At 34.8% G+C, this 18,932-nt stretch overlaps 1 protein-coding gene across 1 annotated transcript in view; it reads left to right on the forward strand.

The window, feature by feature from the left end:
• Positions 1 to 18,932, forward strand: part of LOC131054733 (serine hydroxymethyltransferase 1, mitochondrial) — a 70,323-nt gene that overhangs the window by 22,360 nt on the left and 29,031 nt on the right. Inside the window, exon 7 of the mRNA XM_057989319.2 lies at positions 13,488 to 13,580. Within this exon, the coding sequence (XP_057845302.1) occupies positions 13,488 to 13,580 (93 nt within the window). The remainder of the gene's footprint in view (positions 1 to 13,487; positions 13,581 to 18,932) is intronic.

Genomic DNA, 18,932 nt, shown 5'->3' on the forward strand with positions numbered 1-18,932 from the left:
TCAGTTATTCTATATATCTAATTTTTTTTTACATTTTTTATATCTTCATGTTATTTCTATCCTATCAACTAGGAGCATTGCTCACACCTACATCTAACTCAAAGCTAGTTTTGATTGCCATCCCATACATTATAGTCTTGGCACATAAAACCTAGATGAGCTATGACAAATATGTCATCTTGGAGAAAGCTTTGATTTATATACATTTCAATGTCATGTTCCCGATCAGGTCAAAATGAATACCATAAAAGTATTCACTATCATTGGTGAAAGTTTAAGAACACAGTCATTATTATGTTAAGATTTTGAATAGTGACCAAATAGAAGAATGCCAAACCAAGTCATTGGTATACTATGTTAAGCCTGGACAGTGATCAGTATTAAATATCATAATGCAATGATCACAATATATGTGTGTGCAGTGATCTGCCATCAAGATGGCAAATTCCCTTCATAATGGCAGCTAATCTTCATTGTGCAGCGATTCATGCTAATGTGGAGATCCTTTTAATGGTAGCGATTTTGTATTTACCAGCTAAGATGACAAACTATTTAAGGAGATAACCATTCATAAAGCAGCAATGAGAATAATTAATAATTAATATAAACAAAACACTGAATCAGCAATTAAATATAATGAAAAGATGAGCTACTTTCTTAATAATACAAAGCAGCGATTGTAGTCAAGGGTTGTGGTTTATTTAACAAAAGGTAATTACATATGTCAACAAAGAGATGCGTTGGTTGAAGGGTGATGACTATAAGGAAACCACCTCTCTTGAGAAAGATGTAAGATCCTATTGAGAATGGGAAAGGAGGGGCATTCGGATGAGATCAGCAAGGAAAGACATTAAGTCTGCATCAAGGAGAAATCAGAATTAAGTACTACCAATATCAGAACAGCAGAATGGGTACACTGTATCATTGCTATATATTTTTATTTCATTTAGATCATGGTAGATCTGCATTTATATAATATTTATTTATCCATTGATATCATGTCAGATCTGTATTACTATATGTACATAAATGCAATATAAATTACTCTATACATTATCAATAATACTGTATTTCATTTATCAGATTTATACTTCATTCATTGTACATTCATAATGCATAAAGATTATTATATTCATGACTCCATCTTAATTCATTTGCTAATGCCTATGAAAGGATAGGTTGATGTGTGTAGGGAGAGGTGAGTGAATCCTCACAAGTGATGGTGAGCCCAAGATGGGGTAGGGACGTGTTGGTGTGCATTTTATTACCCACCGAACACAAAATAAAATGTCCAAAGACACTCTATCCTCTCTTGAACAAAATCACTGCATATGCTAAGATTGCGAGAAGATCATATGGTGATTCCAAGGTTTCTTTTGTTAGGTCTTGATGTGTGGATAATCTCAATGGGCGTTGTGATATGCTGGTATTACACAAAGGGACTTACGCTTGGCTCGTTCAATTCACAATGAAGGTCTAGGCAATGAGGCTCTGTCATTTGGGTCTTGGATCATGGACTTCAAGAAAACTGAAAAGGAGATAAGGGTTTAGAAGTTCTAATCTATTCCTAAGAATTCAAGAGATGGTGCTGACTTGGTGAAACCAATAACCACGCTTTGCTTTGCCACGTTGAGACAACTACTCAAAGTGGGTGCAATCTTCAAGGGGTGTGCTTATGATTTTCATGTCATGAATAACTACCATCAAATCGAACAATATTCATCCAGACAAAAGTTATGCATCCACAAAGTAAGCTCAGATTAACTTTACACAATGAACAAAAATCATTTGTTCATCAAAAGTATGAGTGGAAGATTCACCATAAATCAATACTTATTAGATCTTGCATTCATCTAACATACATGAAATAATATCTAAACTATGATGAGGGATAAGAACCATGCAAACTCCGAAATAAGAGAAATAATCACCATCAATTCGAACAATGCATTACTTATTACTTTGGTAGTCGCAAACAACAATTTGCTTATCTCAACATGTTTTGCTACATGCTCCCATGTTTTACAAATGAGAGGCAAGCTCAATTTATAGGATCTTCAATTACAATTCAATGGCCAAGATTGATTTCAAATCAACAGTGTTACAACTAACTACCTCTCGACCAATGAGAAAATTACATTTGGGGACACTTGTCCTTCTTCTAAATATAAACCAATAATAAAATAGAAAGTTGCTGCATTGTGGAGTGTGCCTTCTAGAAAATTTTGTGGATAAGTCAGATTCATTGAAGCTGGACATGTTGACTTGGAACAATCTGATTGGTTCCAAGATGACGAGGCACCACCTCAACGTGTTGGATGTCCTCCTTGGTCACTTTGTTCTTCTTCCCTTAGAATACCTTTCCTTGCCGATGACTCTGTCCTTTGCGCTTGCTTCTTCCTAGCTTTGATCTTAGATTCCTTTTGAGATTTTGATCTCTTCTTCTCACTTGCATTTGAATCTTTGAGGTTTGGAAGTCTCCCCTTGGAGCAAATGTCTAGACTTTAAGTTATTAAAATTTTCTTTCCTAATTGCTTTGAAATTCCTCCTGCTTGAACTGGATTGATGTTATCCCTTAGGTTTTCCTCTCTAAATTCTCCCATTTGTGTCAAGAAATTGCCTAAGTATGGAAATTTGTTTGGAATACTCTTCTTGTCACTATTTGATTCTGATTGGGAGCTTGTCTCCAATTCCTCAAGAGATGAAATCCTTCAAGAATTTGCCTTGATTTCTTCAACAGGTCTGGGATTGTAGATGAAATCCCCCAAGATGTCCGAATTTTTTTTCTATATTTTCACCAAGTCTGAGGACTTTTCTTTCTTGATGCCTTGAAATTCTTTCAAGTGCCTTGAATTTGGAGAAGGATTCCTCCGTGCAATGGGTGTAGGCAATTGTCCATCTTGTTCGTGCATCCTCTTTTTGAACTCTCTGAGGTTGATGTGCCCAAGGTTAGTATCACCAACATTCTTCCATTTTGAATTCATTTTTGATTCAGGTGGAGAATCTTTGTTCACTTGGAACTTCATTTGTGTTTTTCTTGACGATCCCACCTCCACTGTCATCTACACTCTGCAAAACCCAAAAGAGATTAAGTTAGAATTTCTAACTTTGAACGTGAATTTTAAGTTTTGATGACAAAGTGAGTTCTGATTTTTGGGATTTTACTCCAATTCCTCAGCACTCAAGCTTTCAACAGGCTGCAAGCACTTAGGAATTTGGGAAAACTTTTAGGAAAACTTGAAAAACTCAATCTGATTTGAAGGTTTGGGACTCAAATTTGTTCTTGTTTAATCTGAAAATGAATAACTTAGTCCCAAAATCTGTGAAATAAATGTTAAAATCAGACTTGAATATTGGAAAATGATGGGAAAATTTGACCAAGTTGTGAAAATCAGATTCATTTTCCTTGAAAACTCCATCTAAAAACCTGAAAAGAAAATTGAAAACTTCACAAATATGCTTTGAATCCTCATCAAAAGGAAAGGAAACAAACTGTAATACCCTGTCACCTTGAGAATTAGATAAGAAAAGGTGGAAAGAATGTATCCTGGGTCTGAAAATCCTCACTTTGTCTCCTTGTAGAGTCCTTAGAAATTTTCGAACTGCTCTTGAATCTCTGAGAAAATGCCTTGAAAATTTTGAAATATTCTTCCCTTCAAGTGTTTTGCTCTGCCAAATGTGAGTTGTTTGAAGGAGAGAAATGAATGACTGATTCATTATAAGTAAAAACTTCTCAAGGAGTTCGAATTCTGCAATTAGAAACTCAATCAGCCCTTTCCAAATACGAACTGGATTTGTTTCCATTCTCCCTACATTCATCGAACTTAGCCACACATTGAATTGGTTAAGTTTCCTTGTTGAGTTCAGTAAATGATCTCGTTCCCTTAAGAAAGTTTCTAATTCCTTTTGCAGTTGAGTTCATGAATCAAACTCTTATCTTTTTCTTTCCCAAATTCACATTCAAACCTTCTAAAATTAGTTTCAAATCTGACTTTGCAAAAAGCATTCCCAATGCTGGCAAACTTTGAAACTTTCCAATCTTTTCCAAAATCGGACTTCACACAATCTCTTCTACATTGCTGGCGGGCTTCATAGTTTTCTTTCCTCTTCATGGGTGGACTTGGTGGATATTTTTCCCTTTGCTGAAGCGGACTTCATCATTTCTTTTCCTTTGCTGAAGCGGACTTTGAAGATTCCTTTTCTCATGCCAACAATGAAATCAAATAATACTTTCCCATTTTGGGCGGACTTTGGCAAAACACTTCCTAGCTTGTGGCGGACTTTGAGAGATATTTTCATTTTCAAATTGGACTTCACAACTTTCTACCCTAGCCAGGGCGGACTTTGACAAACTTCTTCCTCATCAAGGTGAACTTCGTGAATTCTTTTCCTAGTCCAAAATTGGACTTGGTGAAAACCTTTCCTCACCAAGACAAAGTTCATGAAATTTTTTCCTCTTTGTGTAGGACTCTGAAATTTTCTTGATGTGCTTGTGTAGGAGTTTGAAAATAATTTTACTCTTCTTGTAGGACTTTGGAAATTCTTTTCCTCACTTGGGCAGGACTTTGGAAATTCTTTTCCTTCTCCATGATTTCAAATTTCCTCAACTTCTCAAGAATTTTTCTTTGAAGATTTAAACAAATTTTGAAGATCAAATACTCTTTTGAAACAAATTTGAATTTGGCTCTTTGTTTTTCATCCTAAAGACACAAAATTTTACAAAAACCTCATGACTTTGAACAGACCGACCAAACCCCAAATCCCCCTTTCCAAAAATAGAAAAAGAAAGAATCCCTAAAAAATAGGAATTTTTTTTCTAAAAATAGCCAATTCGGGGATCGGTCCCAAAGTGCCAAAAACAAAACTTCCTAAAAGATAGGAAAAACAAAAAAAACAAACTTTCTAAAAATAGAAAGTTGTCCAAATTGGCTCAAATCAATTGTATGTTTTGTCCTTTGGGCTCTCCAAGCACTTTGATGGTGTCCAAACACTGTTTCAATCATGATTTCCCTAATTGATTTTGATGACCACCTAAAAACTCTTAACTCATTATAAAGACTAGTGATTAGTAGTTGCGACGCCAAGGCAAAACCCTAAAAAGAAAAAAAAGATGGGGATCCCCATTTGTAATGAGGCGATGTATGAAAAGGTCACAACAGGACGGAGTCCTGAAACCTTGAGGTAGCCTCCTTGTAGATTGGTGTTAGCACCCTATGACAGTAAATCCTCATCACTCATTAGGGTTAGGAAAGAAGTTAAGATGGGTCTAAATATAATAAATATTCAATGCATTACGAATAATAATTCATTCATTAGTTAGTAATACGAATTATAACATAATAATGCATAGCAATTTATGTCAACCTTTGGGAAAATGGTAGACCCTAGCAGGGGACATTATACTCAACCCCCAAATCCTTGCCAAATCACTCTAATAGTACTCCTAATGACAGTTATCTCAATTATGGTATATATATTAATCTAAATTATAATCAAAGGGTTTTAGAGATACTTGGTGATTCTTTTGAGTAGGGTTATGACATTACGAAAAGGTGTCCAATAACTAGTTTTAGGAAACTTGGCTAGGACTGTACTAAACTCGCATGACCTTGGTGTGACCATTGTTTCCTTTGTTAATTACAGTAGAGTTGGGATTAAATATACACCCTTGAGATTAGTAGGCTTTGACACAATACAAGACCTATGCAATGTAGAAAAAAAGTCATCTTCACAAGCTTGGCAAGAACAACACAGTGAATAGCATTTCCTTTGATTGACCTGTGCAATGTGATTAGAGGATTTGGAACACCACTTATAAACACCACAACCCCCTTCTATGCACGATTTCCAACCCCAATCACATAATAAATTTATCCCCTGTCCCCCAAATATTGAAGTGATGTATTGGGTCACATATTGGTTATTTAAAAACCCCCAATATGCATACACATGATAAGATATTGCTTTAGAGATGAATCCCTTGGGGTTTGAGATTAATCATTTATCACTTTGAGTGGAATAATGAGCACACAACAAAGTTATAACTCTTGATGACAAGATCTCAAATCGGAACTACAAGCAAAATGATTTTGTTTTAACCATTTAATGTATACAGGTTAGGCCCTTATAGTTATGTGATATCCTTTGGATAATACACAAAATATATCAAATACAATATACTGATAAAGACTGCAGATTTTTTTTAACATGATATACATACATGTCAAGGGTTACTTGTAATTTGTATCCACATATACATTCATGCAATGAAATATAGTCATTACATAATAAAAGGGTAAAATTGATGTATTCTCATCTAGGAAAGGTTTGGCCCATGTCTTTGAAACACTTAAAGTGATGAGGAAATATTCTAAATTGTTTGTTAAACTTATGCCATTTCAGTTATGAATGTTGCAGTATGAATGCAATTGTAAGATCTCTTTTTGAATGTACACAGTTTTAGAACTAACTTTTTGTTTAGAAATTAGGATTGTTCAACGCCAGTCTTTGCCAATTTGATTTCAATGAAAATTTAGGATAACCATACACAAAGATTGAAGGAAGTATTAGTGTTCAAGATACTTTCAATTGACCAGTGCCTTTGCTTTGTCTCATTTTTTTTTTGGGAAAAAAGATAATGTGTTAATCAAAGAAAGTTAACTACATGTGTACCAATGAGACTTCCAGACAACAATTGCCCATATGACAAGTATCAAAAGAAGAGTCCACCAGGGATTCTCACAAAACCAAACACCAAAAACACATGCAAGCTAGAACTCCAGTCATAACCAAGTCTCCTAATTCCCATCCAGCTACAATCAATTTCCTTGGTCTTCATGAATTAAGCTTGAGAAATTGCTGAGACTTGATTCAAGTAAGCCTAATCCCCCACATTCCAACTACAAGTTACCTCAGAGGCCCATTTAGCCAAAAATTCGGCCACATTATTCCATTCTTTGAGGATGTGGACAAAAGAGATAGAATCAAAGTTTATGGATAGATTAAGAATCTGTTTAGCCAATAAAACTAAGCACCAGGAGGACTCTTGAGCCCTTTTCTGTCTTAATCATCAAGCATTATTATATTTTGGTCAACAAACCATTTATACAAGGGTGGGTTAGTAGAAGGGTGGCTGAATCCCACTAGAATTGACTTCTAAATTTATGTTTCTTCTTGGAAAGTATCATGCCACTGCTAATCAACTATCTGAGATCAAATCAGACAAGCCATCCAGAGGTATTTCTATCCTACAGCAATTGAATGAAAACGTTGCTTGGTTAAGATTTTTCCTAGATTTTTCATAAAGAAATGGATAGGAAGAATTTTTGACAGAATACAATAAAAGATCTTTTTATTAATAAAAGGGCTTTATTACAAAAATGGAACCTAATCAGATTTGATAAAGATGTGTTTTGGAAGAAGTTTGCAGCAATCTTTGGGAGGTGAACAAAGGACTAGAAGGAGTCCATATTGGTCTCATTTTTATTGCACAAGAAGTCTTTTTGGAAGGGCTTGATGGCCCAAATTATTCTAAGATGGTAAGGGTAGCATACGAAACATGCCAAAGGATAGAGAAGTTATTTGCAATGTGCTGGGGACGGGGGTGAAACATCACTCAACTTCAACTCCTACCAACATAGATATTTTTTTCATGGGCATCCTAGGGACATCTAAACATTGCGGGATGCCTTCAAGATGTGTTGAAAACATCTCCATTGCTTTGGAATGCCCCCTACATACGGGGATATCAAGATGTCCACAAACTAAAAAAGAGTTGAGCTGAAATATATTTCTATAGCTTTAAATATATCTTGCATGAACTTAAACATATTTTTTACAAATCTAGAATATTCTTTTAAAAATATATATTTTTATATATTTCAGAATTTTTAGATACATATATTTTTTATCTACCCCCTTGATGTCACCAAATTCTGAGATTTTTTTGATCATCCCTCAGATGCATCCTCTTATTCCTCCCTTCTCTATAGTGGACACTTAGAGGAACATTTAGTTTTTGTTGTATCCCATGGACCCACAAGAGCTGTTTAAATGTTGGAGCTTTGATTTCGGTGGCAAGTAATTGAATCATGTGCAAAGATCTGGCTAAGGACTATTTGACACAATGGGCAGAAGCAATAAATTTGTGTAAGTACAACCTAGTTCTTGTATGAGTGAATCATCACAAGGGTTAGCGTTCTCCTATATCTTAAGTGATAGTGGAATCCATTGTGTTTATGAAATCATACAACACTTAACTAGATAGCTTTTGATCTCCCATTAACTTTCAAAATCTTATTGTTCATACAAATATGATCAAATGTAAGCCATTAATAAGGTGTTGGTCTCTGTGATCCAAACATCTTGTGGAATACTAGGTAATAACTTCGTGTTGACGGGTGTTTTGTGACACTCTCCAACATAGATTAAAATACACTAAGTATTCTATCCTCTCTTGAATAAGGAAACCTCAAATGCTGAAGATATGATCAAATAAGGTTACCCCAAGGTTCCTACTATTAGGTCTTCACGTGTAATGGATACTTACACTTCTACAAAGCTGGAACTTTGAACATTTTTTATGGCGATCTACGTGATGCTTTCCTCCTAAACTAACTTGAACTCTTCGAAAAAAGGACAAAAGGGTAAGGGTTAGAGAAACTAAGCTAAGAACCTAAGGACAATTATGATAATGGATAGTGTTTTAGATACACAAGCTTTCTACTTAACCAAAGATAGTTCACAACATCATAGAAAGAGTGCAATCTTCAAAGGTAATGAAAGATTTTCATATTGTAAACATCCATCTAAATACCCAATGCTAGCACGTTCCAAATGAACATCCAAAATCAAACTATTGCCACAATAAGGTTCAAACTAACCATGCAAAGTAATTTGCAATCAACAAACTACAAATGGTATGAACCAAGGAATCTATCAAATATCTTCGCATTTCACCATTAAAATAAAGGAACTTTAAGTAAATATTGAGAAGTAGAAACCATGCAAAATGTTGAAACTTCATACAAATGTTCACCATATCTTCAATGAAAATTATGTAATTATTCCAACATAGTCTCGACAACAATTTCTAATCTCCTCCCTACCCTACAAATGAAAAGGCTAAGCCTTTTATAGACTTCCAATTACAAATCAAGGGCCTAGATCATCTGAATCAACGACCAATATTAAATAATAAAACTCTAAGGTGGGGATAGGTATACCTACCACCACTTACAACATTTTTGACCAATGAGAAAATTACATAACTTTCAAATACATGTCCTTTTAGGGAGGGGGAAATTGAAAAAAATGATTTGTAATATTTCATTTAATGCCTTTTACATGCCTATTTACCTATTTGTATGAGTCAGATTCGATGAATTTGGAGATGTTGAAGTTGAATTATTTGATTGGTGGAGATGAGTGGGCATTGCCTAAGCTTGCACACCTTGCAAAGTTTCTTCTTCAATCCAATTTGTCTTCTTCAAAATTTATTCCTTGTCCTTTCTTTTGCATTTCCATCTTTATCTTTCACCATCCTTTTCAAGAGTTTTTGATCTCTTCATCCTCCATAGAGGTCAATTGTTTTCTTTCTAATAATGCATCAATCAACTTTTTGAAAATGAAGAGATTTGTTTTGGTCTCTTCCTATTGCTTAGAACTTCCAAGATTATCTATTGCGCCATGGAAAGAGGACTGTTCATTGTTCAAAATCTGCCACCAGACCTCTAATAATTCTACCCTCTATATTGTTGGGCTTTCAGCTTCAGATGTTGGTTTTTGTGAATCCTCACAATTCCAATGCCTTCTTATAGATTTGAGTATGCTCAAGTATACTCTTTTAGTTCAATATCTAGAAGGAATACCAGCCAAAAAGACAAAAAAAATTCACCACTTTTCCTCCTTTGATCCTAATTGACATCATCTAGAGGGTACTTATTTGTGTGGCATGCACAAGGAGTTAAGCTTTAATAAAATAAATCTCTTCATTGATGCTTTTTCGTTTTCTCAAACATTTCCCAACCTAAGGTTACTTAGGTTAGGCAATCTAGGGCTCATGTTCAACCGTCATAGAAGAAACCAATAAATAAGCAACCATATACTCATGTTAGGAAAATTAGGGATATTTAATCATGTATAGATTTAATTTCATAAGTGAGAAAGAGATTAGGTTGGTGAAATCCTTTACAAATTTGAGTCTTTCAATATAGGAAGATTTAGAAGAAAATGAGCATATTTAGAGACCAAAACTCTTGGATTGGATGAACAAGCCACATGAATTACTTTGCAGAGTGGTTTGTTGTATAAGGCAGGGAATAAAACTATGACCCCTACAATAGAGGAACAAATCGATAATGTATGTGGAACATGTTGGTCTTGGAAATAAGCCACACCCGGACCGACGATGGACTGGTCCAAGAGGGGCCAGTAGCTCAGTGGTGGAGCACTCCAGCAGCATATGGAAGCTCCTAGGTTCAAGTCCTAGCTGGTCCATGTCTCAACATGGTATCAGAGCTGGGTCCAGGCTAGGAGCCCCAAGCGCACGAGAGGTGTGGCTTAAGGGGGGGTGTTGGCGTTGGAAATAAGCCACACCCGAATCGACGATGGACTGGTCCAAGAGGGGCCAGTAGCTCAGTGGTAGAGCACTCCAGCAGCGTATGGAAGGTCCTAGGTTTGAGTCCTAGCTGGTCCATGTCTCAACAAAACAAACTTATGATAATTTAGGTTCCAGAGCTAGTCATCCTAATTTTAGGAACCTAAATATTGGATTCATCTAGGTATTTAATTAATAGTGCTGTGTGCTCTTTAAAAGGAAAACAATACATGCATTATAAGGAACATTCATGTTTTGTTATGCATTTTGGTTGCATTTTAAAATTACATTGTATACTCGATGTTTGGTTCATGACATAGAAATGTTTTTTAAAGATATATCCTTTGGTGAGATCTTTAAATAGATTGTATTTTAATAGGAAGATTTTATTTTTCAATTACAAAAATTATGGGGGGTGGCAGGCAAGTTGTCTTTATTTTTTCTTCTTGTGAAAGGTTACACTATCTTGAATGTTACCCTTTGATCATAATTCCACTATAATATAATATAACGGTTTTATCTATGTCAAAAGTATTACCATTTTTCTCAAAGACAGGGGTAGTCACTGATCAGCTTATGCTGTTGTATAGTTTGGAATCTGCTGAATATGATCTTCAATGCTAACCAGCCAAGTCCGGTTTCAACTTACTAGGATGTGGTGAATAAGCATTTGTAGCCCCACTATGAAACTTGGAATTCCATGATTGACTACGTAATTCCATTGGTCACTACTATAATTCATTTGGATGACTTGGGGGGGATACTTATGCAAGCAATTTTGAAGAAAGTCTGTTTATATTTAGCGACATACTTGCACTTGTTGTGCTTGAAACAAATTTTGTATGGTTTTTTAAGGTTCTCCACAATGACTGTTTTGATCATATGATCTTTGGGTTTAACTGTTTAAGAATGTGTCCTTGCACATGAATCGTCTTTTTAGTTATCTTTTTGATCCTTGGAAATCCTCAAAATGAGGTGCGTTCTATTTTCCTTGTCAAAATGATCTTATTTTGTCTCATTCATATCTGCTTTTTTGTTCTTATTCAAAGCTCATTTTGTCTTAAACCTCAACATGATTTGATCTCCGATTTTTCTTTGATTAATCTTTGACTTATGAAGCTTAAAAACATGATATATCATTCAAGGGTGCAAGGGAATCATCATGGCCACTAATAATGCAGTAAAACCTGGACTGTAAAGGAATTGGTATACTTCTACAATGTTTAGAATATTCTCCTAGGTGGAATGATGATTTTTTCACTTAATATCTTCATTAAGGTCACTGCAGCCAATTTCTATGGTTACGTGTCATCCTTTGCAACATTAATTGGTTTTCAAGTGTAATTCATAATAAATATTGTACACAATGCCAAGCACTATTGTGTACCCGGTGCACATGTTATAATCTGTGGATTTTAATTGGTTTTAAAGTGTAACTCATAATAAATATTTTACACAATGCCAAGCACTATTGTGTACCTGGTTCACATGTTATAATCTGTGGATTTTATGCCATCTCGTGCTTCTGTTTGACTATATCACTCATGACTTGGTCTAGGTCCTGGTGTATTACTTTGCATAAATAGCTTAATAAGAAATGGGAACTCATAGCTTGTTTTCTTTCTAATGATGCATTAATCAACTTTTTGAAAACAAAGAACTTTGTTTTGTTCTCTTCCTCTTGCTTAGAATTTCCAAGATTATCTATTGGGCCATGTAAAAAGGACTGTTCATTTTTCCACTAGACCTCTAATAATCCTATCCTCTATATTGTTGGGCTTTCAGCTTCAGATGTTGGTTTCTGAGAATCCTCACGATTCCAAATCCTTCTTATAGATTTGAGTATGCTCAAAGTATACTCTTTTAGTTCAATATCTAGAAGGAATACCAACCAAAAAGACAAAAAAAGTTCACCACCTTTCCTCCTTTGAGAGTGTAGATTTTTCTTTACCTGGTAGCATGTTCCTTGGGTCATGCTATTATATCCACCTGGTAAGAACCCTTCATATGCTGAAACAAAGGTGAAATAAATACTAGTCTACATATAGTATAGCATTCTTTTTTATCAGATTCGTTACAGCAAAAGAACCTTGTATAGATAAGATGAATTAAAAACCATTACATTTTCTGTATAAGATATTGCTAAGATTTGTTAGAGAACCACGATTAATAAAAGCTATGTCTTTTAAAGCCAATATCTTCAATTCACTATTGACGAATTTCCTACACTATTATGATGTGTAATTTTTGGACATTTTAATTCCTTTTTGGTATGAAAAGATTTAAATGAATCTAATGTCAGTTAAGGATCAATACAATACGAGTAATAAAGGAAGTCCTCAAAAACTGCATTTCTCCTTCCTATTCAGGCAAGTAAAGAAGACATCTTAGATTAGCATCTGACATCGTGTCAGTATTCTATTATTTTTGGAGTTCTAGCTTATTTGGAGAAACCTGTATTTATTGTGTTCTTTTCAGTGGGTCCTTTGCTACCTCCTGTGGATAGACATGTGTCATGTATCAAGGCTTCTTATGTGAAATGTGTATGATTTCATGCTTTGAAATTTAAATAAGTGCTTTCAAATACCTACTTGTTTTCACAGAAAAGGTTACCCTATTTTGTGCGTTTTATTGAGCTGGCCTTCAGTTCTAAGTAGTAGTAAATATGCTTCTATCATTGAACTTCCAAGTAATAGTTGATGATGATTCACTTTATGAAATATTTTCTTATGGTACTAAATGATTGAGCTAGATAATGTTCAATTTTGAATAAGAGAACTAGTTGATTATGAAGGAGCTTTATATGAAATTGAGGTTATGAATGCTTGTTTTCAATCATTTTTTTAAGGCATTAAATTCTTATGGTTATATTATTTGGTTCATTGAACAGACAGATACAAAAAAGATTTCAGCTGTCTCAATATACTTCGAGACAATGCCTTATAGATTGAATGAATCAACTGGTTATATCGATTATGATCAGGTATATCTTTTGGATGTGTTTCTGTTTTAAATTTCATTTTAATGATTTCTTATATCAAAGAAGAAAGTTAAAACTATTATCTTTTACAAAGAAAGTGTTAATACTAATATATGGTAAAAATACAAAAGTTCATTTCAGAGCATTGGTTCTAGAAATGGATGATATAACTTATATTTAGCAGGATCATGGCCATAAATAACACTTGGTGAACTAGTTGTAAGTTGTAATAGCTTGATTGAGCTAAATGACAACCACCCATGCGTAAGGCATCTCAATAACAGGCCTATAATAGAGGAAGAAAGTTAATACTGAGGGTGATTAAAATTGTGGGAAATTCTATGTTACCCGGGGATGCGTCCCCAGTATTTTTTTCAGGCATCCCCATCCCGGGGGCAGGGGACTCCTAGGGGACATCCCTATAAATTCTGCATATTGACAGTATTTTGACAACGAATTCTATAAGCAATTTGACTTTGACTATCAATTTAACACAAATCTGGCATAAGAACTCTGTTAGTTCTTATATTTTAAGGTTCTATAACGTATATGTGCATCCTTTATCCATGTTTTCGTATGAATATTTTAAATTTCCCTATATATTTTAATTTTCCCCATTTTAATATAGCCGTCCCCAAAATTGGCAAAAAAATCACTGTCCCGGAAACATGTACCCCTGTCCCCTGCCGTCACCGTCCCAAAAACTCGGGGTAACATAGGGGAAATTTAAATTAAATTTGACCAATTTCCATTCAAACAAAAGGTGGAATGCTTAGTTTGTCTGGATGAGCTAGCAAATCCAATCAGAAACCAATTTCAAAACACTAGTTGTATTTGACATTAGACTGGAGATCCTCACACATTGACAATAGGGAATGCTGAAATACCTGGTGGAACAACTATGTTTAGCGAAGTGATGATATCAATTTCACAATCTCTTGGGATGTTTGTTATCCTAGTATCAACTTCATCAGGATTGCTTGACCTTTCCTTCTGACATTGATATAGTTGATCTTGTAATTTCCTTGAAGAGGTGTTTTGAAGGAGATCTGAAATGTCAGAATATAAAACATTATGTGGTGGTATCCATGTGTTATAATTACGTTTGAATGTGAAAATCTAAAATCTTTAATTGAGAATTCATATCAACTGCATTGGACATATGATCAATGTAATTGAAATTCTAATACCATCAATTGTTTAATTTCAAGTGTCTTTTATCCTGAAATTTGGAGGACTTCTTTTGCTAATGAATACCCATGAAAGGATATCATCATAGTTTGTACAGAAAACTATTTTAGAGAATGCATCATTCAGGTTTTGTGAACTTGTTAGACAATGTATATAATTTCAATTTGCTATTAGAAAGTATAAAGGTCTAATAAGATATTTTAATCAGTTGTAGATCTCTTTCTTTCTCTTTCATGATAACATTTGCAGGCAGAAGAAAAATTTGGAAATTTAAACGCTTGATTTATGGCTTATCTGTAAAAGCTCCTTGCCATTCCTCATTAATTGTTACTGCTATAGTGTTGACTTATGAATTTATTCTAGAGAACTAAACTCCATTAATCTGAAATTTCCCATCTGTTAATTAATTTCTTAGATTTGATTATTAATAATGATGAAAAAAACTTAAATTATACATAAATTATTACATTGTCATAATACAAACATTGTTAATAATTCATAATTTCAAATTGTGTCTAAATGTTGAGCTAGAGGTTGTACAAGGGATGAATGCAACACTCACTTTGACGAAACCAAAAAAGTTGGAGAAGGTGAGAATAATCACAACTGTCATAGCAGTGATGAATTCCAACATGGTATGGGAATCAAAAGACAAAGATTGTGGTTTCCTCAAGTGGTCCATGAATTTGTGACACATCTACTTCATTGAGCTCCATCCATATGTAGTCATAGATTATTTTAATTCCATGGAACATGCTAGATTCATAGCCTTCACTTTAAGATATAGGTTGGAACAAGGAGAGGTACGATGAAGCCAGCATGGCTTGTGTAGATATTTGGGACTACAATAACCTTCCATTTAGCATGGTGAAAAACCTATACTGGGAGAAATTGGTCACAACCTTGACTTTTGTAGGGAAAAGGTTAAAGGTGCATAGTTGACATAACTGAAGTGGGTTGTAACTCCAAAAAAAAGTGATAAACACAAAGATGAGTGCAAAAGAGAAAAAAAAACCATTGGCTTTGGCTTCAAATAGTTAGATGGTATTCTTTGTTAGAATTGTGGTGTGCTATTCACTTGTAGTGAGTTCCTTGTTTATAGAGACAAATAATGACTATTTCAATCATTGTTAGCAGGATGGTAATGTAGTGTGCTGGTAGGTGTGTGATGTGCTGGCAAATGACTTAGGATGATATTAAGCCTCAAGAGTGCCACCTAGATCAACATGACAATTGCACTACTTGATGTAAGAAGTGTATATGCTCATAATGATGTTATATGCAATGTGAGTCAGCTTTTGTGGTTCTGCTTGGAGGTTTATTGGACCATGTTGAAGTTGTGGTAAAAAATACAAAATATTTGGTGGAAGCATAGTCGAATAGGTAGACTCAATAGGGATTCAACAACCCAAAAATTTTGTTCGGACTTAGGACTCAGCAAAAAATCGACAAAGGAGAAGAGAAAATTACACAGAAATTAATGCATTTAGAGAATCACAAAAGTCAATTTTGATCATCAATTTATCACAATTCAAACATTACATATGTCATATGATTCAAATGCTCTAAGTTTGAAATTTCAAAGTTTTAAAGATTTTATTACCAAAAAATTATAAATAACAATTGTTTAACAACATTATATCTATTTACATGTAAAGACAGCCCCAGAATTTTTTTTGTTTGCAATAAGAAAATGATAACATGAACTTATTTATGAGAACATACTGCTGTTATTAAACTGATATCAAAATCAGCATACATTCATTTGCTGCTGCTCTAATAAACATGATAGAAATTCAAAGCTATATAACGGTGCACTAAATAGACAATGTTTTACAAACCCACCCAAAATGAGAAATATCATGAAAAAAGGGATAGAAATGCACGTTACAGGTCTGAAACATTAAATAGAACAAGATACAAGTCTGTTGTTCACAATTTGTTGGGCAAGGCAGCCATTAATGACTTTAAGATCACTTGTTGCTCATATGACACCCAAACCACTTTAGTAAGACGTATCCACTATTCTAGCTTCATTCAACACCACTTATATTCATTGAGAGATGAAGAAACACTCACCAAAGCAATCCATACAGTAACACTCAGATTTCTGGGTGCTTGTTCTAATTGTATGGCACCTTTAAAACCCATTTAAACCCCTTGCTATCCCAAAAACCCCATCAGCAAACCCTTCCAATAAAATAATTATTAAAATAATATTATATCTATTCTATAATGGTCATCTTCTATTCTTAGTGGTCATCTTAGTTGTCGACTTATTTAGCTTTTTAGTTTTTCTCCGCCTCAGTTTTTTTGCTATTCTGTTCACGATTTTCAGCAACGCTTTTCTTTGCACAATTTTTTCGCGCCATCCAGATCCGCGATTTTTTTCAGCTGCTCTGCATTAGGGTTGCGTTAGGGTTTTTCGGTTGCTTTGCATCAGTGTTTTTTCCTGCGCTCGCGTTCATTTTTGCGACCTGTGGTTTAATTCTGCTGACAGGTCCTTTGCCAGCGTCTAAGATATTCTTTCTGCATATTATTTTTTTCTTTCCAGAAAATTTATGTATTCTTTCTGCAAAAATATATTTTAGGATTCATGCCAGTCCAGTTTTTAGTGATTTAAAAAAAAAATCAATATTTTTTTCGGCAAATTATAATTTTCTATTTTTTTTCAGAAAATTTTCAGAGTTTTAAATTTGTAGGAAATTTTAATTTCTGGGTTTTTCAGCAAACCTTGAAATTTGTGCATTGGGATTCGTGCCTCAAATTCCATTCCAGGGTTTCAGATCCTTTGTGTAGCTGTTTCTACTTTGATTTTTAATCAGATTCTTTTGTCTCATTTACTATGCCTTCACCAAGCTGACTTGTTCAACCTCAGTTTCCGTGATGGCAACTTCGACCAACATCATGTTGGAACAAACTCAGAAGTTCAACGGCCGCAACTACAAGTCCCAGGGTTTTCACTATTTTTTCTTGAAAAATTGTTTGTTGGTTTTTTGGTTTTTTCCATAAAAAATCATGGGAGGGTTTTGCTTGATTTTTTCCTCCAAAATCAAGGTTTTGCCATGTGATGTTTGGTGTTTTGTCGCGCGACATTTTGGTGTTTCACGATTTTTTCCTCGAAAATTGTTCATAGGGTTTGTGAGACATGGACCAACTCTGATACCATGTGAGATTTTGCCAAGATCAAGAGGCAATGGAAAGCACAAATGAGAGAAAACAAAAATAGATGATAGAAATAAACTGTATTCTATCAAGATGAAAATACTGATCAACTGGATCATCAATTGATGTTACATACAATGAATATGAGCCTGCTTATATAGGCAAGGCTATATGGATATGTGAGCACACAAACATGACATGTGGCTCAATAAGAAACAAGGGTAGGTGGGAAATAGGTGTGGGTAGGTAGGAGAAACAATATAATAGTCCACATGAGGTGGATCACCCACTGAATGTGGAGTGTAACAACAAGATCAACACCATAAAAGGTGGAAATTCTCCTACACACACTATCCCAATGTGGCACAAACACCCAAGTGTTTCATACCCAAACTACTATGAAATGCATGTACCTAAGTAAACTTAAGTAAGGTGTAATAATATCCAAGATGAATAATTATTTACACCAACACCCCCCCTTAAGTGCAACTTAGGGGAATGCACTTAAGTCTACAATGCAACTAAGCAATACAAGATGGGTCCCGACTACGAGGCCATGTTAGGTACCCATGTACAAATGCAAATGCATGAAAACCAATGCAAGGAAATCTCTCACAAAGCAGGAAAAGAGAGAAAAACCCAATGGGAAAAAACCCTCCCCCAAAAGAGAGATGAAAACTAGATACAAAGAACTCTCATAGAAGTATGTGAAGGACAAAACCCCATGTGAGGAAAAAGTCCCCCCCATATGAGAGAAGAAGAAGAGAGACTAGGAAGCCCCCCCTCAATTTGGAATCTGTACCAATGATAGAAGCTCGAAGATGAATGAAGAAACTGCTCCATGAGCGTCGAACAACATTCCTCCCCTTAGGAAGAAAGAAAACCAAAGGTGTATCCAAAAAGTCTCCCCAACCATGAAAGGAAGATGGAGAAAAAATACTCATGATGAAAGGAATCTCTGAAAACTGCTCAAGTGTCCCCATGTCGATGCTAAAAGGT

Source organism: Cryptomeria japonica, chromosome 5 (assembly GCF_030272615.1).
Source record: "Cryptomeria japonica chromosome 5, Sugi_1.0, whole genome shotgun sequence".
Lineage (NCBI taxonomy): Eukaryota > Viridiplantae > Streptophyta > Pinopsida > Cupressales > Cupressaceae > Cryptomeria > Cryptomeria japonica.